This window comes from Netta rufina (genome assembly GCF_964035555.1).
Source record: "Netta rufina genome assembly, chromosome: 5".
In the NCBI taxonomy this organism is placed as follows: domain Eukaryota; kingdom Metazoa; phylum Chordata; class Aves; order Anseriformes; family Anatidae; genus Netta; species Netta rufina.
Window position 1 is genome coordinate 59,661,736 of NC_140128.1, and position 22,106 is coordinate 59,683,841.

Below are 22,106 nucleotides of genomic sequence, written 5' to 3' on the forward strand. Positions count from 1 at the left end.
GAGTTTTAAATCTGCTGAAAGGCAATTATCACTTTGTCCATGCAAACAGGTGACTTAAAAATGACAAGCAAAGAAATATGCCACTAGGTTCATAAACATCCTGCTGCATCTGTTAATTCCAATCCAACTTGTGGATATGGTGAAAGCTTTTAACCTTGTTCCAGTTGTGATAACATCAAAACCACTGACCTAATGCTAGGGAGCACACGACCCCACAATGTGACCTGAAAGAACCCTTTAGATAATAACACATTATCTTATTATCACTCTCGTTTACAAGCAGCTGATAGAGTGACCCCTTACTGTTTGGGACTAGGAAAGGATAAAAAGCCAACACTCTTAAAAACAAAACAAAACAAAAAACAGGTGTTTTCACTGGAGTCCAAATTATCTGGTTCAGATAATCTGTTTTTGGTGGAATTTGCCTTGTATTGAAATATATAACTACAATATTGAAAGTTGAACACACTGAAGTCTGGAAGATATTCATAGTCAGGCAAAAAACATTGTTAGTTTTTTCTGCTTTGATGCATCAGTGAATCTTCCCAAAAGTTCAAAAAATACTGACTAAAGACAGAACCTGTACAGTAGAAATAAAGTAAAAAGATTGTGCTACAGCATTCCTGTTTCATTTTTAATTTAGGATTGTATGCAGAATTTATCAGTATTTTTAAAAGTTCAATTAAAATAGAAATTAAAAAGCAAAAAACAGTAACTTAAATGGAAAACGTCCTACAAATATCCTTTAGCTATTCATTACAAAGTGAAGAAATTCAAGGAAGATAATATTTCAAAGAAATCTTAATGACAGCCGTGTAAGAAGAATGATGTTAAAATACATGAATAGCTTTAACTCTGCCTGAAGCAATGCCATGAGGGAAAAGGAGAAAAAAGGCCTAGTCAGTCCTAAAACGTAATTTCTTCTTAATCAGGAATGACATGACTAGTGTTGCTTTATCAGAGGCAAACATTTGCTGTAAGTACCTGGCTGCCTTTGCAGTGTTTTTCTAATTTTAGCATGTTGAATTTATAAAAAAATAAGATTAAATTTGAATCACCTAGACTCCATGCATAGTTCTGCTATGTTACAACATGCTGAGAGAAATGGGACGAGATCAAAGAACATGTGGCATGAGAAGAAATGAAAACACAATTTCTAATAGAGGACGCTTGCTATAACATTTCATCAACCCTGTTTTAAACTACATGGCCTCCATGTGAGGGTTGCTTTTATTTATGTATTTTTTAAATGTGTGAGGATCAATCTACAACACAGGGAAACAGTCATACTTGCTGCTTTAACTGAAGAAAAAAAACACTTTATAAATGAAAAAGAAGTGCCTGTAGAAGGATGCTAAGCAGTATGCATTAAAGGTAGAATACATCCCTGTGAAGAGGCCAGCTTAAATTTAGATTAAGGGGAATTTTATATTGTATAGATCAGTCTTAGTGAGTAACATCACTTCCTCTGACACCACTGTTTTCTCATCTATAATATCTGAGACAGTACAACACTACCTGGTTAAATAAGGTTTATTTAAAGTGTTTCACCTTCAGAGCTTTCGTGATATGGGTCTACAAAAATATATAATCCTTTGGAAACTACTTCTATTACTAAACACAATTACCAAACAAAACTAGAATTCAGGCAACAAAATTAAAAAAAAGGGGGGGGAGGGGGGGGGGGAAGAGGGGAACCAACCAACCAACCAAAAACCAAAAACACAAAACAAACAAACCCCCCAAAGTCTTGAGCTAGTGACAGAACAGGGCTAAACATGGACTTAGGAGATATGAGCTTATCTTTGTTAGATGTCTGACTCCATTTAATAGTCATTGTTCTAATGGTAAAATTTTAAATTGTTTTCTATGATGCTTTCCTAGATGCATTGCAAGCTTTATAAGAAGAAAGAGAAAAAAATTTTGGTGGATGTGGAATTCCCCATCAGGCAAAGGAAGGAGGAAGAGAGGTGCTTTGGTTCTGACACATACACATCTCCCCTTAACAAAGCAAAGAAAAAGAAGCTGAGGAGCCTCACCTGCTGGTATTTTCTCTCTTGCTCTGATTCAGTTGGCTGGTCTTAGAAGTAGCACTGTGATGCACCAAACGGTTTAGATTAGTTGATGCTCCTTTGGCGTGCCTAAGAGTTCTTTGTACATGGATGCTTTGAAGATTATATGTTGTAATTCCTGGGATCCTAGACTTACCTGTAACACAAAATGCACATGGATTTTCTGCCTGTACAACCTAAACCCGTCTACCAGTCATCAAGAATTGCACTCATTCCTCTTTTCTTCTGAATTTTCCTAGCCAGATCAATTAGGTTACACCATTTCCTTCCAATTTCTAGCATAGTTTAAATTCTAGTTTACAGAATGAAATTGGTTAACAAATTAAAAACAACAACAAAGCTTTTGAAATCACTGAAGGGATAATTCATCTAACGGTGATTCAGAATGAATTTGAAGATCCATCCCAATATGAAGAACACCTGCCAAGGATGTATATTCTTTCAGAAAACACAAGCATTTTCCAGCTTTGGGAAGGATGTTAAAAACTTACAGATTGCAGGAACTTAAGAAACTTAAACCTTCAAGAGTCGTAGGAAAGATAAAAATGTGCTTGTTAAAACTGCTCTATACAGGCCATAGAATATACAGTATGACAGAGTATAACAACATTAAGTACCATGGAAAAGGGAAACTAGTAATGATGTTTGCTTATGCTTACTTTTATTTGACTTATTCAGTAGGGGTTCTTTAAGTTCACGACCAAATGTAAAATCAAAGAAACGGTTAATGTTTTCATTCAGATTCACATTTGCTATTCTGAGAGGAGTTTGTCTTGTAAGATTTGCTGGTAGTGCAGGAAATCTAGAGTTCTTTGGGGAATTTGCAGCTTGGAAATCCTCCGTAAGGGGGAAAAAAAAAAAAAAAGGAGAAAAAAGAGATTAAGTATCTTGGTCTTTATGATAGAAATGTCTTTTTTATTTGTTTGCTTTACGGAAGTATAAACAGTAATGATCTACTTAAAGAACTATAGGACCAGTTCTTCAAATTACTGTTGTGAGCTTATGATTTCACTATTGCACTTTCTAGATAAGCTTTCAGACAAACACAGAAGCTATGCAAGTTGTATACCTCAAAAAGAATCAGTAGCTATGAAACCAAAATGCCTTGACAGAAAATTGTAAGCCCTTAAGAACAAACCTGTAATGCACTGAAGCTGTTTTTACTGAGAAAGATGGAAAATAATACATTTTCAAATTTAAACCAACTATAGCAGATGGCTGACAGGGGGCTGATAATAATTAATCTTTGGAAGATTCTTTATAATATCTAGAAATATTTAGTAGTTCCTAAGTCTCACTTTGAGGCTACCACTTTTTGTAGCAACTGATTTAAAGCTCTTTGCCAGTCTGTGCCAATTTGTTAATTTTGATAAGACTGCGTACACAGTACAATGACAATAGTAATTGATTGCCTCCTGTAAATCATCTGCAATTCAGCAGTGAAAACTTTAAAAGGAGATTTAATCAATAGCATGAAAAGAGAAAATAATATTATGTACAGAGTGTTCTGGTGTCCACCTAAAATAGTACCGAATAAAGTGCTAGCCTACTCTCTGCTGGGAAAATCTCTTTTGAAGCTTAAGATCAAAAGCACTTTTTAAGCTTAAACAACACCATACGGTTTCAATTCTTGCTTTCTAACAAGCACTTTAAAAAACACAACTAAAATGCAATTGACAAACTTGGAAAATCTTTTGTGTTGTTCCACTTGAATGATCTAATGAGAAAATGGCTCAGTTCTGTTGTAGCTAATGAGGTATAACATCTTCACTGAACCTGAATATAAAACAGAGATTTCTCTAAAGATATAGCCTTAACATGCTTCTATTACTTTACTTGTTCTGCCATGTTTTTATTTAAGTGATGTCCAATGAATGAAAGCACAGGTCAGTTTTGAAATAAAGCATTTACACGTGAAATTACTCAATCTAAAAGTGCTTTGAACTCTTGTATACAAGCATTGTGGCTTCAAGTGGGGAAATGTATTTCACTAGTACACTAAGATACTAAGGTCCTGAGTCTCCAAACAGAGATTAATGTAACTGTGGTAATGCACTCTTGACAGATCAAGTTCTGAAACAGAACCATGTACATGGATTTTAACCTATATGGTTTCATCTGTGACCTACTATCCACATTAAGACAGATCTGGCAAAACAATAAAGATACCACTAATATCAGTGCTCAGTAATAGCATTTATTCCACTACCTAGGAAGCTAAAGGAAGCTAGGAAGCTATAATGCTAAAAGACTTTATTTATACAGTGACATACTTACACCAAGAAATCTATGACAAGAACTTATAAATTAAGGACCAATATGGGAATAACCCAAAAATGGGGAAGCATAAGATAACAGCAAAAGGGTTACATGCAGTGTTGCAAGTAGTATTTTCAACTCAGCAACACTTTAGCTGGGTGTGCTGAGGGTACTGTGGCAATAAAAGAAATCTGAAGGAGATAATTAGAGTAGAATAACTTCGTGATGTAGATGTCTACTGGCAGAGCTTTTCTTCTATAAAGAACCATGCAAAGAGGTTTGAAGAAAAACTGGCCAGGGTGATGAGAATAAAGCCAATCTTACTGAAGCTTCTCATCATCCTTAGTACTTGTGTTTCAAACGTGTAAAAGCTGTTTCTCTGCTCCATAAATATGAAACAGAAATTAAAAGAGAACTGCCTTGTGCAGAGTGGGAACAGACTCTGGATCTCACCATTAATTTCAACTGATCCTTCTGTGGAAAAGGATGGCTAAAGTGAATACTGCAGTCTTTTGAGCTGCAAGGAAAGAATTCTGTTCATCAAACAAATCTCTAGAGAAGTTTCATGCTGTGATATAGAAAACACAGGTCTGCTGTGGTGACAACAAACTCTTTCAGTGAGTGGAGTCCTAGTGATAAAGAGAACCACAGAGACAATGAACCTTCTGTTTGTAGGAGACACGTGCTGAGCTAGCCTTCTCTCTGACTCTTTGCTGTTGTTATAGTTATTATTGTATTTAGAAAACCTAATAGTGAATCCTACAAAAAATCTCTGTTCCAGTGAGTTTACATTGTAAAATGAGATAAGGCACACCCAATGAATGCAGACAGACTGACAGATGGATGAGCACAAGAAAATAATGAGCAATAAATTTGATCTGTGTGACAGACAATGGTCAAAGCAGATGCAGAACTGTTGTCAGGCTTTATTTTGGTTCCACGGTCAGTGAGAATTTCAGGGCAGGGTCTGCAGGAGAATAACAAGGTAGATGGACAAGGGAGCCCCTTCTCAACACCACAAATACGGCAATGAAAAAGGCATGCTGATTAATGGTAACACTAGTCAGCTCAAGGTATACAATTGCATTTCAAGACATTAGGAGATGACCTCACTGTCAGTAAGCACGGTGATATGCAGGACTGAAACACAAAGATGGAGTACGTGCACTTCCATGAGGAGGACAGGGAAAGCTAACACAAAACAAGAGGCTTATAGGCAAAGGAATAAGTGAAGAATACTATCTGTGCCAAAGTATTTCCAATGGATGCAGATGGTACAAGATGGACTCTTTCAAGACTAGATATGATATTGCATTATCAAAATATGCTTACATTCATAACTATTCTCAACTATCACCAAAAAGAAAAACTGTAATAAACTGTGGCAAGAATCTTATTTACCAAGAAAAAATAGATAGAAGTTACAAGTGACTACTGCACCTTGAAACTGTAGTTTAAAACCTTCATACAGCATTGCTGATACTGCATTACGTAATAACATTATGAGTTAAGAGAATTGGCTTTCACTGAAACTTACAAAAATGTATCAAATGCAGATACCCTATGAAATCATGAATACTTATGAATACGTATGTTCTTGTTTACCGTAGACATATTTGAATGACATTGGCACTGCTTCTGCTTAACCTTTGTATAAGGTTCATCAAGCCTGAAGCTACAAAATGAATTTCTCCCCATGGCCTCATTCCACCTGTGGTCTAGACCATCCAAAAGTTGTCTAACTGCATGTATGAACTGAGGGTGAACCTGGCTAGAAAAATAAGTGAATTTGCTGAAGCATAGAACCTCAGGATAAATACAATTTACTACCAGGGGTAAAAATTACATTTCTGGCCCATAAAATCAATGGTGTCCTACATATCTATAGGGAGATGAGCCTAAGACTCTAACAGGTCTTGTACAGCTTTCAAATGTTTGGTTTGTATTGCAGTCCTATCACAGGCCACTCAATGAAGGTAGCACAACACCCAAATTGTAGACATCTTCCAGTCCAGATGACAGAAAAGAACCTGTTACATGTTCATACGCTCACTAAATTTGCTGATGAAGAAAGGGAGCAGATATGTCTTTTCTTTTTCCTGACTTTACAAAACCTGAGAGAGTTTCTCTGAAGAAATGTAGAAAGAAATCTATTTTAATGTTATGATAACCACATTAGGCACCCACTATAGGTAACATTAATATTGTCTTTGGAGTTTAAGTAATATTTGCTATACTTGTTCTAGGCACTGATAGTCAGCTTTCAACCTCTCTTCTGCATTTACTGCTGTTCCATCGAGCACTTGTAGTGCTGGCAGTCGAATCACAAGCAGCGAACGATAGTTCTTCTTGAGAGAAACCTGTATAAAGAAAATATAAATTAAACCCAAAACTGGCTCCTTGTCCAAAAAGATGATAGTATCTCAGCCACACTACTAAATGTCTGAACTAAACCTTATACCCCTTCTCTCCTAGAAACGTAATCCAAGCTGGGCATAAATGACTGTACATCTTGAGCAATGGTTTTCAACTAAGTGCCCATGAATGACTGTACTGACAAAGTGGCACTCTGTGGGAATATTTATACCTTTGTCATCGTGTTAGCCTGGACCCCAGCAGCTTCTCATGGCTCTCAGCACATATGAGAATTCAAACGTGCTGTGCTCCCTGTAGAGAAGTGACTAGGAAACTTGGCCTTACAGAAGGCCAAGTGCTGAGATGCAGGCTGTGCTGGAGGCAGAAAGCACGAGCAATATTTTTCTATTTTAATATAAAATGTTATTGAAAAGGAAAGATTATATAACACCTCAAGTGTAGACCATAGCAGCAGATACTGACACTTACTAATATACTTGAGACATACATCTCCTTAACGCCATGTTGTATGGGGAAGAGTTGAGACTACCATCTTCATCCCCTTAAGGGGGAAGTCTAGACCTGCAATTTTAAAGAAGTAAACTCCAGAACAGCAATTTCCCGAAAGGAATCGCTATTCTGGCCATTAGTGGGTGACATTCAGTTTGCTTGACGTGCTCCTGCCATTTCATCATCCATTTCAGAAACCAATTAATTTACTACTCTGTATAAGACTTTGAAAGTTAGTTTGAAAAATGTCCTAAGTGTGAAAATATTCTTTTGAGTCAATCACTGCAAATAGAGTCCATGACTACACCATGCCTATCCAACATGCCTATCTTCTCTCTTCCATGTGCTTCTAGCTGTTGTTTTATACCATAAACTGCAGAATTACAGTAAAAAAAACAAACAAACAAAAAAAAAACAACAAGCAAACATAAGAAGCATTTAGAACTTGGGCTTTCAGGCCAACCTTCAAGGGTCCATTTACAAAAACAAGCCCTATGAGCTATATTTTTAACTGAAATTTAGAAAGCCATATTTGTTCTCAAACTAACAATGAAATACATATATTGTTTTCATTTACATTTAATGCTACTTTAAAGCTCAGCAGTGCTAAGATACATCAATACATAAAGCTGAGATAATACAAACTTTATATATTTGCCCCCACTGAGTTGCACTTCAGAAATAAAGCCTTTTCCACTGTGTGAAAGTACATCTGTCTTCTGTACCATATTCTGCATTCATAAAATCAGAAAGGCTACAGTCTTCTTTACCATGTTCTAGTAGTTTGCCATCAGAGAGAAAGAAGGTAAACCAACAAATTCTACACTGAAAAATAGTAGCATGTCTGGAAAGAAAGAAACCTCAAACTTCCCTTCAGGACTTTTTCAAGGAGTGCTGTGCAAAACAACAAAAAAGATTGCTATTGAGCCATTTTAAAAATAAAATCAAGTATTTCAGAGATCCTTTAACGTTCTTTGATCTTTCTTCACAGATCTGGCCTGTATTGGAATATTGAAAGGACAACCCATCACTGCAATACACTCATGCAAACACATGCATTTTAAATTTATCTTGCAGCACTATGAAGAACAGTATGCTGAAGAATAAGCGCCTTCTGATTACAGTAGGGCACTGAGACACGCACAGTGAGGCAATGTCATCATGCATGCTATGAAGCTTTCAACCTTAAAACAGTAATAGCAGAACGTGCTGCCTACGGGGAAATTCTTAATAGTCTCAATTATTATAAAAGAGTAAATACTCTGTGTATGAAGTGAAATACATACCTGGTTTATGTAACAATGCAAACTAACATACTCACTGGATTTCCACGTACTGAGAGCACCTTGAGACTGGGAATAACTTGAAGTTTTTCTAGTTCAGATAACTCCTGTCCAAAAGTTAAAACAAAACAAAACAAAAACTTTAAATAAACAATTAAAAAAAACAGCAACACACATCAACAATTCTCAGAAATCTTGCAGCTCGTGTATATATTTTAGGGAAAACACAGGTAATTTTACTGAGGCAAATCCACAGAGGCCAATGGGAATTTGTCTCAAAAAGTGGACGTTTAGTCCACTGAATCTTCAGCATTAACAAAAATAAACTGTACCTTAATTCTGTTGAAGTCCAGAAAGAGTTCCTGTAATTTTACCAAGGGTTGTAAACTCTTCAGTTCTCGTATTTGGTTTTGCTTTAGATAAAGAGCCAAAAGACTACTCTGTCCAGCAAAGGAGTCCTGTGAAATTGTTTTAATGCGGTTATGGTCCAGCACCAACTCCTGCAGAAACTGGAGACCTTCAAGTCCTTTAATGCGGCTGATGTAATTTCCTAACATACCAAGAGTAAATGCATGGAGTTGTCTCTAATGGATTTGGAGTCCTTTCTAGCAAAAAATCACCATAAGCAAAAGCAGCTCAAACTTTCTGCACTACTTATTTTTTGTTTTGGACCACTTCAGTGACACTAGAAGACAGTGTATTTGATTTCTTCTGTCTATGTGCCACATCTATTTAAAGCAAATCAACTTCCTCATTCAAATCTGGGCATCTTGAGATGTGAATCATTATCTTCACTATTGCTTATAGCAAGGAGGAAATTTCTTAAGGTGGAACTTCTTGCTGGCTATAATCTGACAAACATGTAAAAGATAAGCGTGACACACTGGTGCACTATGGAAGAATTTCACTGTTCAATAGCTAAAGGATCTTGGAACCAGGGCGAGAATTAAAGCTACAGCATCATTGTTACTGGGGTCATGACCGGAGAAGACCATCTCCCACAAATCCAAGACACAGGGTGAAGACTGGGCATAAGGGAAGTACTGTCATATGCTTGAATGAATGTACAGAAAAAGATATTATCACCTACCCTGCAAATACAGAAGCTTCAAGTTTTTTAGCCTGCTAAGCTGCAGCTGGGCCATGTCAGTAATTCCATTATGACCCAGATGAAGAACTTCCAAACTCTGCATTATTGGAGGCAGGTCTTCTCCAAATCTTGCATCCCTAAACCAATAAAGTAAACAAGAGTGTTAACACCACAATATCCCTTGAACAAAAAAATTTCAGCATTTCCCAAAAGAAAAAACAATTACAAAAAATATAAACGGATGACTCCACTTTCACTAATCACTAAAACAGGTTTTGTAAGAATTACACCCATATACAGGAAAAAAAAACTGATGAGAAATGAAAAATCTACTACTTGGAGTTAGAATTACTGCATACGCTAGGTCAAGTTTTCTGGATCCAGACTATGGAAATCAAACAAATACAAAAATCGCTTTTGCTCAGAGAAACCCGAGGACATGAAAAGAAAACAGCTGTAAACTGCTGCTTAATTTAGGAAAATATTTATGACAACTATTTGGTGTATTCGCACAACAGCTGGATGACAGTAGGGCAAAATAACATGCACGGTTCCACCAATTTGCTTGTAAAAGCTCCATTTCAGTTGCATCTGACCTGTAATTAGGTAGCATGAGTTGTTAAACTGAGAAAGAGAAGGGTAAAAAAGGTTTCAATTTTAGCTTTGTTACTTCGTCGCAACCCAGCTAATTACACAATGTGTTTAGCAACCTCAATTTTCATAAAAACACTAAATATTGGTGATCACTGAGCAGCTAATGATCATGACTTGATTATATTCATATACTACAAACTGATATCCCAACTGCATGTTTGTATGTAAAATTAATTTGTGTTTAACATATGTTAATACGTAATACATATGTTTCATCTTCTACACAAGTTTGTCTCACAAAACCACAAAAAAAAAAAAAAAAAAGAGCTAATTCAACTTGTGGAGAAAATGTCAATGGGGAAACTGTCAAATGTCAACTGGGGAAAGCTGAAAAACATCTTTGTTCCTAGAATGTCCCACAACTGAGAAAGAATGCAACTGTCATTAAGAAGCCAGTATCCACGTAGTGGGAAATTAAAAGCAGCTATAATAAATAGGAAAATAATTGACAGCGAGAAGTAAGAATATGTTAAAAAGTGATGAAAAGAGCAAATGCACTTAATGGGATATCAATGGCTTGTAGCATTACACACAAAGTTTATAAGTGTATCGATTACAAAAGCAAACCTGACCATGGTATTGGATCATTGTTAGCTGAAGATAGCAGAACTATCAATAAACCTCAAAAAAGCATAGGTGTCCACTAAGTACTTCTGTGCTACAGCTATGGGGAAAAAAAAGGGGCAATGTCATTGATATAATACAGTAATAATGAAATAATTTCAATTTCGGTATTGACTTCAAGGATGTTTAGTAGCAGCTATTGAGCTAGAATCTAACATGGTTAAGTCAGTGACTCTGAGTAAGTCACATTTGAGAAAGCTGGCTGAGAAACATTACAGACTATTTAAGTTGACTTGCACTAACTTATGAACCAAGCAGCCTGTTCAGCAGCCTGTACAAAAGCTAAAGTTATCAATATTTAAAAAGGAAAAGGGGAGAAAGCTAGAAGGTATTGGTATAAGCAAGTAAACAAAACCAACCGACCAAAAAAAAAAAAAAAAAAAATTAGAAACCCTTCTGTTGACAAGAAGGGCATTCCTACAGTTATTGAACAATTATTGCAAGCCCTTTTTGAGTCCCCAGTCTACGTAAAGAACATTCATCTCTCACAAGGAAGCAGACGTGCAAAACGAGCACACTATGAGGGAAGCCCAAATAACCTATATCTACGCATTCTTCTGCCCATGTCCATTTCCCACAGAAAATCTGAAAGCAATTCATATTTTCCTACACCACAGATGTTGTGCACATGCAAAGAATAAAGACAAGAGCTGGGTGAGCTCTTGAGAAGCATGCACACAACTGCTAGGTTTTCCAGGATTCTCTGATGTTCTGTTACTTTCATAAAACTTGACCAAAGGATAGATGGAACTCTGCATAGTGCCTTACAAGACTTGTCTGATACGATAAAACTGACTTTGATTATGGGTCTTGCCTTATCCATGCAGAAGAAAGTAAATGGATCCTGACAGATTTCAGAAATTTTAATCCTGAAAGAGTATACAGATGAGAAATGCAAACTGAAAAGTAATTTGAAAATGCTCTTTAGGACACAAGCTGACCTACAGTTGATGGCAAAAAGAAGAAGTAAGTATGACCATCTCCTTCAGAAGATGGATAAAAGAACCTCATTTACGAAATGAGTGAAGGAAAGGAGATTTAGTGGCCGAATAAATGACTAGACAATGCTGCAAAAGAAGGTTGACTGAATACACAAAAGCCTTCTTTTGGGTCACAAAAGTACTGTAGCCTGAACTGGCTGAACTCATTGATTCTAATAAGTGGTTGTGACTGCTATCAGAATACTAGACAGCACAAGGCAGCTTTATTTTCACAGATCAGGCTCAAGTGACTGAAATACTACCTCAAAATATTTCTTATACTGATAAAATTTTGTAGTTTAATGTTGTATAATTTTATCTAAAGAACACAAACACAGAACATCAATGATCAATCTGATCAGACATACATGTCCACACTGCCCCCGATCAAATGAGCAGCCAGAGAAAGGTAGATGGTTCTCTTACTTAAAATTATTTTTTTTGTAAGGAAGGTGAATAAAATTAAGCATATTCATAAGTGTCTATGTAGCAAGATTCAAAGAATGGGGAGCAAAACCCTGGTATTGTTATTTTGATGAAGAACTAGCCTAACAAGTTGTGGAAATTTAGGAAAGCAAAACCAACAAGATGATATCAAACATGCCACACGTGCAAAATGAATAAAACAAACAACAGAAAAACAAACAAAAACAGCAGATCTGACTCTGAAGAGACCTCTTTCCTCCTCAATGGAGTAAAAGAGAGATACAAATATATTTTAAAAGCTAGTGGTACCTTCTTTCTTTGGCAAGTTCTTGCTGTCCATACCCACTAGAGGCCACCCTTCGGTGCAGGTGCTGCCTATTTGTTACCTGATTTGGAAACTTCTGTCCAGGCAGTATCGATTCAATCTGATTGTAGTTCAGACATAATACCTTACAAAGGAAACACAGTAGATCAAATGAATGCTTCTCTGCTAACTCATTAGCAGAACTGCCAATTACATTTTTCTGATCCAGAAATTTCATTGTATTTTAGAAACATGATTGGTCAACCTGCAGCGTTTAAAAAAATCTAGTGCAGTTCATTGATCTTTTGAATTAGTTTACTGCAACTATATTGTAAAATTGCAGTAGTAGTTGCAATCAGCTTCGTGCTGATTGACTACTGTTGTTACACAAACACAAACAGCATATTAGTGATTAAAGATACATTTTCAATCAAAGGAAATTAGTTTATTTATTATTAATATTATTACTAAAAAGAGAAAAGACTGTCATGAACTCACCTTGACATTAGGAAGGAAGATTAAACCACTGAAAGATGTGAGATTATTGTTCTGTAAATTTACACTGTAGACGTTTCTAAACTGATCTGCTGGCACCAGCTCTATGGCTCTGAATCAAGGAAAGGATATAATCAGAAATTTAGAATACACATAACAGAAAAATAAGCTATAAACAACATATGTTGCATGAGATCCTAAACATATTGTCTTTTTGTTAAGAAACGCAACAAGCTCCTATGAAAGATGCGCCCTAATGAAAGCCTCACAACAAATTCAGAGTTCTTTTTCCACTAATAAAAATTTGGCTTGATTCTGACATCAAAGGCAAGGACTTGCAACAATCTGCTCTGTTTGCTTGTACAGCTCATTGCTGGAATACCAGCTCCACACCTCATAGGCTGTTTTCACCGCTTTCTGGTAGTGCTGGAACTGCCATTGCTCAGATGGAGTATTCTGTTCTCCACTTAGCATGAGGCTTGCCAAAGCACCACCCAGATTCTAACTGTGCACCTCAGCTGAGTCAAAGCCTGCTTTCATGTTGCTTGTTCCTAGTTAATAGTAAAAGCAGGATACTCTACTGGTCAGAGAGACATTCCTCAAGTGATTTTAGGGAATTCATAATTGAGCTTTTGATAAATCACTTCAAGAAAAATCAAGGTTGGCAATTTTAATACCCTAAAAGGCACACAGTCGATGTGATAGAATTGCTCTACAACCTTTTACAGAAGCTTTGATGGAATTAATGTTCTTGAAAATAATTCTGACAATAGTGTATAAATATTTGCATCTGTCCTCGCATCTTAAAACAGTCTGATGAAACCAACATTAAAATTTAAAGAATATGCAATCTCATTATGAGCAAGATCCTTCTCAATTCCTCCAGAATATTGACACTGATATTCCTGACATTGTGGTTCCACTGTTGTTGAAAGTCTTCTAGGCTATTTAACATCGACAGATGAAGACTGTGGACTGTGCCATGATAAATGACTTCACATAACGTGAAGTGCAGGACTTTCACTGACAGATTTAAGATACTGGGAAAGATGAAAATCTAAGTATATCTCTAAGACAATAAATATGTGGACACAACCCATAGAAATACTTTCCTAAAGATTATTATCAGGGATGATAGCTGCAACTTAGTGTGACTAGGGCTGTGTAAAATACTTTGCTGTAAAACCGTGACCATCCTACTATGAATACATACTAGTGCTCTGTTAAGAATGCAATTAATGCAACCAATCCCAGCCCATTCTTGCTCTGAATGCTTTTATATCTACAATGGACAAGCAGCTTTTTAAAAAATCAGAAGACTGGAGAAGCAGCACTGAACATGTATACGTGTCTGTTTTCACTTTGACTGAAGTTATTCTGAAAGGAATCAGAGCAGATGGGTTTTGATCAAACAACATTTCTTTTCTTCATACTCTCTGTCTAGAGTCAGTATTCTACCTCTCCTAGACATTTTCTGTCAAACTGCATACAAGCAGTACCACTCCCTAAATGAGAAGTAGAAACGTCTAGGGAAAGAATATTTCTTCAGTAAAACTCTAGACAGTAACTGTTTGTGATGAAAAAAACACTCATTTTATGGGTAAGTCGAGATAATTCAGCCTCCAAACAGTACAGAATTATCAGGTGCATTTGTTAAATGTAAGTCCTAACTTCAGATTTTCACATTCTAACCACAGATAATACCATATTAGATGATACTTTTAACAGATAATGCATTTCTGCAAACAAAACAACAACAAAAAATGTACCTAATATTAGAGGTTGCCCAATTTAATTCTCGCATTTCTGTGAAGTCTGAATGACCCAGTCTGTCTGCAATCATATCAGAAGTGAGTTTGCCTCCAAACAAATCTCTCGCACTTTCTCCTTCTGTTGGCTCCTGTTAGATGCATTTCAATTGATTTCTGCTATATTAAGACAGATCTAGAACTATTATAGTAATATAGGCAAGACACATTTTAGCACAGAGGATAATCAATGATTTAAAAATGCTTAAAATCAAAGTAACTTAAAAAGTGTTATTTAGTCTTCATGACCTGGCTAACATTTTCCCTTGTGCAACAGATTAATGGAGACAGTCTGTGTTCTCTCAGTTAGTCCATAAAGAAGATTTGTAAATAATACATACTGATTTCGTAAGTGTTAGAAATGCTGATGCTCCACAGTTACACTTAAAGTCCCCAGAACTCTAGCAATGTGTCAGGACACTATTGTGGTTGGAACTTTTACAAAAAAGAAAAAGAGGGGAGAGGGAGGAAGCAATTTCTATCCCAAAATGATTTTAAAAGAGACAGAAAGAAAATGGAGTATTATTAAGCACATTAAAGGATTACACACATGATATTCATAAATCTGATTATTTGTTAAAATTGTTCTTCTATAAATCAAGACCCAAAAATTGTAGTAATAATCGACATACAGAATAACTTACTATTCTGATACCATCTAAAGCTTTTAGAGAGGGAAGATGGAATAATACAAATAGTCGGTAGTTATCTTGTTTCCAGACTATTGCATTTCCACTAATGTCCAAAATTATCAGGTTAGTCAAACCCTGAGAAAAGAAAAAACACACATTTATTAGTATCACTTTATAATGTCCATATATACGTGCTTTCAGGCTATTTTTTCAGCTATTCATTCTCACCTCTCTCCCCCCCCCCCATTTTCAGCTGTTTCTTCAGCTGTCATCCGCATGAAACACCAAGAAACCACTTAATAGAACCCAGATATTTTCATTTAGATGAAAAGCACTTGGCATCACTTAAGGCACAAATAAAGCCCTCAAAGTAAGTGAAAACTATTCCCTAAAAAAGCCTTTGTAATTTCACAAAGTTTTAACAGTCTGAACATAAATAAGAACCAGGGCCTCAGTCTCCCATTAGTAAGTGTCAGAATCCAGCCAACAAAGTTTGTCATGCATACGTTAGTTGAGAAGAACTGGAACTGCTGCAGGTGTGGTTTGTTGTTATCTGACATGAGTTGTAGAATTATTCCATGTTTTTTAAGCCTTAAAGCCTATGCAGTGTAAGTGATGTTTAACTGTAGAAAATTTTGAGCCCAGTCCAGCCAGAAGGTTTAGTACCTCCTTTTCAGGAGTAATTATAATCAATCAAAAGAGGTTAGAGTATTTTTATTATTATTTTTTTTTTAATCACTTCAGATTCAGCTATGTTTCGAAGTAAAACTTCGCCAGTTCCAAGTGGCAGAAGACTGTACTTATAATGTGCTAAAATAAATAAATGAATAAATCATCTCTGAAACAGTAAATCTATAATTACCTTTAAATGATACATCTCTTGGTTGGTAGAAACACAGTTATTGCTTATGTATAGTTCTATTAGGGAGCAGGTTTTCTTTAAACCAACTAAAGATGTGATCCTGTTGTTCTCAACGGAAACATAATGAAGATGACACAGATTTTCAAACACATGTATTTCGAGGCTGGTAAGATGGTTATTATTTACACTAAGTCTTGTAAGTTTGGTGAGCTTTGAAATTCCTCAAAAAATAAACAAAATGCACTTAGTGTAAAGTGAGCTGTAATAGAAAAAGGTCTGATACAGATGGTAAAACACATTATAAGTGACAAAGGTTATGCTAGTAGGTCCAACTATAACCAGATTATTAATCATTAGATCTAATGGCATATTTATGTTTAATTAAAAGAAAATTCTTTTGCTGCAACATAACTGCTCTGCCTCCCACCCTTACTTCAGTTCTGTAAAAGATACACTCAGAAACTTAAGATCAGATTTTTCAGTATTTGACAAACTCACACAGTTGCCAGCAAATAAATCATAGCCTCTATATTTTGCTGTAAAGAAACATTTCTACTGAGACCTGGCTTAACAGCCTGAATTACCACTACCACGGTAAATATAGTACCATCCAGTGTTGAAATACAGTTTTCATCTAAAGTGAGTTCCTCAAGGTTGAGACAAGAGTCCAGTCCTTCTATTTGCGTGAGATTGTTGTTGCTAAATGATGCCCATCTCAAGTGCTCCAATTTTTCCAGGTTTGAAATTTTGAAGAGATGTTGGCCATCCAGATTTAAAACAGTAATCTGCAAAAAAATAAAATAAAATAAAATAAAAATAACAAAACCCCTTAGTATTAGAAGTGAAAGAAACTGACCAGTCAGTTAATCTGTAATTTAATTCTACCTACTTACTCTGTGCTGTTTCTGCTTGCACATTTCTTACTGCTATCAATAGCAATTTATTAGATGCAGGATGTGACATTTCCTCATTATGCAACAGAAAAAAAAAATCTTCAAAAAAACCTCAGCTTCTCCTCCAAAACCAAGGGCTCTATAACATAAGAATGCCAGTTCCCAAATGTACCTTTGCAGTTGAAGCTATCTGAACATAGCTTTTTTTTTTTTTTTTTTTCCTCATCTGTGTCAGACCTTAGATAGCTTTGGTTGACTTAAAATCTTCTGTCAATGTAATGTGATTTTTGATTGGTAAGTATGCTTTACAGATCCTCATTCTACAACAGAACTGCAATGGGAAAAGGATTTCCACCCTAGCGCTAAGAGATTGTTATTCAAACTTAGATTTAGCGCAGGCTGAGTGAGAGCAGAATTTATCCTAAGTTCGTAGTACTTCATGATTTTATATATAAAGTACTCTTTATATCACAGATTAACAACTTCAGTAATTTTCTTTAGAAGGGTCTTGAACAGAAACAAATAAAAGTAGATAGCAAGTAGATATTTTGCTGCCCACATTGTCAAAGGACTTTCTTACACAAGATCTGACTTCAGACACCAGGCAGCAAGCTTCCTGTGCTATTAACAAACCTATCCACAACCTGTTTGTACGACGATGACTCCCCTGCTTTTTGATGATACTGCAGTATGTTGGCCGACCATTGCACAATGAAGAAACAAAAGGATCATAAAGCCCCAAACAAAAAATTCAGATTGCGTGGTAGGGACCCAAAATATCAAGGGTTGGATTTAGCCTAAGACAAATAATCATGAAAACACTCAGTGCCAGTGGAGTTATTTTGCTGATGACTGAAGAACATTTTTTTTTTTTTTTGCTATAGTATTTTTCAAAACATGTATCTTACCCTCCATGAAACTTTCCTCTCCGATGTCACAAAACATATATGACATGCTAAAGCATTAACTTTCCTGGCAATTTCTGTAAACACAAATTCCCTAATGCACAGAGAATGAAATGCTACGCTCATCAACAGAAATGTGTTTTCCTCCAGCCATTCCACATTCTAATAACAAATCAAACTGACAGAGAAGCTTTTAACTTTTCATACTGGGTAGCTTAACATGATTTCAACTGATGGGTCACAACAGGTTAGGATGACCTTGAATCTTCCTCCACAGACTCTTATGGCTTTCTGTTAGCTCAGTTTCCTTAAAAAAAAAAAAAAAAAAAAAAAAGCTAGCACGATTGTGCTGCCTCCGTATCCATCTGCTAACCTTACAACTAACTTTCAAACCTATTGGTGATGTTTGGCTCAATCTGTCAGACAAGCACTATGCTGAAAGATACTGACTTCCTCCAAGCTCCATGAAAATGAACAGCTGAGCAAAAGACATAATTTTATGATCCCAGTGAAGGAAAGGCTCAGCTACAATGCTACACACTAGAGAATCCAGAAGAGACCTGTTGTGAATGACCTAAGACATTCTGAGAGCAAAGACCCAATTAGGAACTGGTTAGTTACTGCTTAATTAGTTCACAATTTGACATAATCTTTCAAGGTGAGAGAATGTTCAAAGGGTTGCTGTCAATGTTTGTTAGTTTGAAATTAGACTTATTGGCTCTTTTCTTGCAAGACAGTTTTCATGTTGATATTTAGTAGAATTCTCCAAAAACGTTAATCCTGCCTGACCACGAGAAATTGATTAGTACAGGGATCAATATACACGTGGAAAAGATCATTTGGCTTTAGACTTGGAATATGATTAAGTGTCTAAATTTTAGTGCAGACTGTATTTCAAGGGTTAGTATTAGAAAAATTTTGTCATTATATGTAGTAGAGATTTTAGGATTATATAATTTACTGGAAGAACTCGTACTTCAACATGTTTAAATATTGTGCTTTTGTGACATCAGAAAGAGAAAAATTAAAATTAGCAGAATAAATAAGCTAAGCAGAGCTAACTGAATTTTCTAATGAAAAATTCTTAGAGCCAGCCTCTACTGATCAGGGAGATAATGCAAAGGAACTGACTGCAATTTCCCAAATCAGTCTGGTTCTCTCATCATCCTTGCCACCAGTGTCCTTGCTCTTTAAAAACTTGCTCAATGTTTGTGAACCTTTATTGTCACTTTCATTTGAAATACTTATAGAACATTTGGGATGCCTTGAATTCTTAAATGAAGCAAGTAGATTAGGGACTTTGTCTTGCCTTTAGAGATAGTTCTTTGGAAAAAAGACACAAAAACATCAGCACCACAGAACCGTGGAAGTGCATAAAGGACATATATAAAGGACATAAGCATGTCCTTTATATACCCTTATTGTTGTAGGAATGGCAACTTTCATACACCAAAAGCTGTTGAGCAAAATGAATGACACAAAAACGTAATTAAATATGTGAAGGCTAGTTATGAGAGGCTAAAATATGCAGAAGTTTAAACAATAAACAGTTCATTATTACACACTTTTTCACTTACAGTTAAAAAAATCTTCATCCTTTAAAGTTTATAGACAAAAGCAAATGTTCATGAGCCCCACTGGATCAGGCTTTGGCCCTTTGTTTCCAGTAGAGCGGAAAAAATGAAAAATAGGAAAAATGACAGCCATGAGAATAAAACAGTTGTGACAAACAGATTGCTGATAATGAAAGCTAAGAACGTCAATAAAAATTTAACAGCCAGTATAATCAGAGACATCATAATCAGAACCTAATGAAATTCAAGCAATGCTACAGGCTTGATCCTATCTAAGGATTTTAAAATAGTCAATCAGAATACAGAAGAGAAGGATAGTTTCAGTGTATGTTTTTCTCTGCCTTTGGGGAGAATCAGAATGAGATGCTCATAATTTACATGGATAAGGAAATACTTTGTACTTTGTCAGCTACTAAAAAGAACCCAAACCTGGAACTACTCACGTTAACGTTTTTAAAAGACATTTTTCATTTGAGGACATTTATGAACCCTGAGCCACTCATCAATTCATTTAATTACAATCATAGCATAAACCTTTAGAATTTCTTGAGTTATGAACAAACTGAAGTTATACTAGTAGTAAGGATAAATAGGATGACTAGAATAACTCAGTTAGCTTGATGTAATCCTTAGGTACCATAGAAAGGCTTATGTGCCATGGAGTAAATAATCAAAAGCTAATGGCTTTATTACTGGATTACAGCACAGTTCACAGGAAACAAAAACTAATATTGAATTGTTTCTAATGATATTTTAAGTGTATTAAAAACTTTAATAACTACTTTCTGAGAATGTAATAAAAAAGAATGATATCCAAAAGCAAACTTGTCTCTTGTTTAATAGAGAAACTGTTTAGAGGATGGATATTAAGAAGTAAAAAGTGGGATGATGTGGGCGAAATAACAAAAATATTCCTGGTCCTTTAGAACATCTGGTTCTAGTCCTTCAGAACATTGGAAAGAGACAAAATGAGTGGGTGAAATTTGATAGTAGCCAAATTTGTTTCAAAAACAAGGTAGAAACGATAGAGAGATAGGAGAGACCTGGTAGATCTACTGTTACTTGAAATGGACTCAGTGATCCTTGTGGGTCCCTTCTAACTTGGATATTCTATGATTCTATGAAAGTTAGTCTAGGGTATCTTTTTGGGTCTGCTTGGTCTTAAAAATCTATTAACGCTCAAAAGAAAGTTGCAATGCAAAAACACCAACTTAAATGCCCCCTTCAGGGTATTTGGAGCTTCCTGTGAGGCATCAGGAAATGGCTACCAGAGACAAGATAACTATTGGTTAGACTTGCAAGTTTTCAGTGATATATATATAAACAAACAGCATAAAACCTTTAAACTAACGTGACAAAAGAAAGCTTTTATAGAGATTAATCTAAACTTTGACATAAGTATATTAAACAGCCTCAGCCTTACCATTGAATACCAGTTGTTATGATGCATCTGTGAATCCAGTTTGTTTTTGCTGATTTGAGACAGAATTGTAGCACAGGAAAATACACTGAGAATAGGGGGTCTCTGTTCATCAGTCCTAGAATATTTCAGTAGTGATGCCTGGGGGAAAAAGAAAGAAAATACTGTATTAAGTAGATAATATAACAAGATTTACTATATTGGAGCACTTTTCCTATGAAGAAAGGCTGAGAGAACTGGGGATGTTCAGCATGTTGAAGAGAAGACTCCCAGGAAATCTCATTGTGACCTTTCAGTACTTAAATGGGTCTTATAAAAAGATGGAGAAGTTCTCTTTACTTAGATAGATAACAATAGGACAAGGGGGAATGGTCTTAAACTAAAAGAGGATAGATTTAGACTAGACTCCAGAAGGAAACTCTTCACTGTAAGGGTAGAGAGGCGCTGAAACAGGTTGCTCCATCCCTGCTGGTGTTCAAGGCCATGCTGGATGGGGTCTTGGCCAACCTGATCTAGAGGGTGGAATCCTTGCCTATGGCTGGAGGGTTGGAATTAGATGATCTTCAAGGTCCCTTTCAACTCAAGCCATTCTATTATTCCATGATACATAGTTCACATCTTAGCATATAGCAAAAAGCATAAAAATTCTTCTATTCTTGAAAGGGAAAGGTGATATCAGCAGATAAATAGATTCTATAATAAATCATAGATTTATTACACTTAATAGTTTGAAAGATTCCTATAGAACCTTCACATACATATATATATATATATATATATATATATATTTTTTTTTTTTTAAGAGTTTTCAGTACATAAAACAGAGAAGATAGACTGTATTAAACATTCTGTTTTAACTCTAGTCTGTTTTCTGGGAAGACATTTGTCCTTTTCTTTGCAGGAAGTCATGACCTTACTCAGCATTGACTCAGAAAACAGTTTCATTGTGACTGTGCTCTG

The 22,106-nt window shown here is 35.8% G+C and overlaps 1 protein-coding gene across 1 annotated transcript in view; it reads right to left on the reverse strand.

The window, feature by feature from the left end:
* The window catches only part of LRRC9 (leucine rich repeat containing 9), a gene marked incomplete at both ends in the record, with an annotated part of 72,727 nt that overhangs the window by 26,217 nt on the left and 24,404 nt on the right, over positions 1–22,106 (reverse strand). The window contains 12 exons of the mRNA XM_084288011.1: positions 2,732–2,909; positions 6,599–6,691; positions 8,518–8,586; positions 8,812–9,029; positions 9,570–9,706; positions 12,563–12,702; positions 13,056–13,164; positions 14,822–14,952; positions 15,505–15,627; positions 16,355–16,575; positions 16,962–17,139; positions 21,150–21,287. Of these exons, the coding sequence (XP_084144137.1) occupies positions 2,732–2,909; positions 6,599–6,691; positions 8,518–8,586; positions 8,812–9,029; positions 9,570–9,706; positions 12,563–12,702; positions 13,056–13,164; positions 14,822–14,952; positions 15,505–15,627; positions 16,355–16,575; positions 16,962–17,139; positions 21,150–21,287 (1,735 nt within the window). The remainder of the gene's footprint in view (positions 1–2,731; positions 2,910–6,598; positions 6,692–8,517; positions 8,587–8,811; positions 9,030–9,569; positions 9,707–12,562; positions 12,703–13,055; positions 13,165–14,821; positions 14,953–15,504; positions 15,628–16,354; positions 16,576–16,961; positions 17,140–21,149; positions 21,288–22,106) is intronic.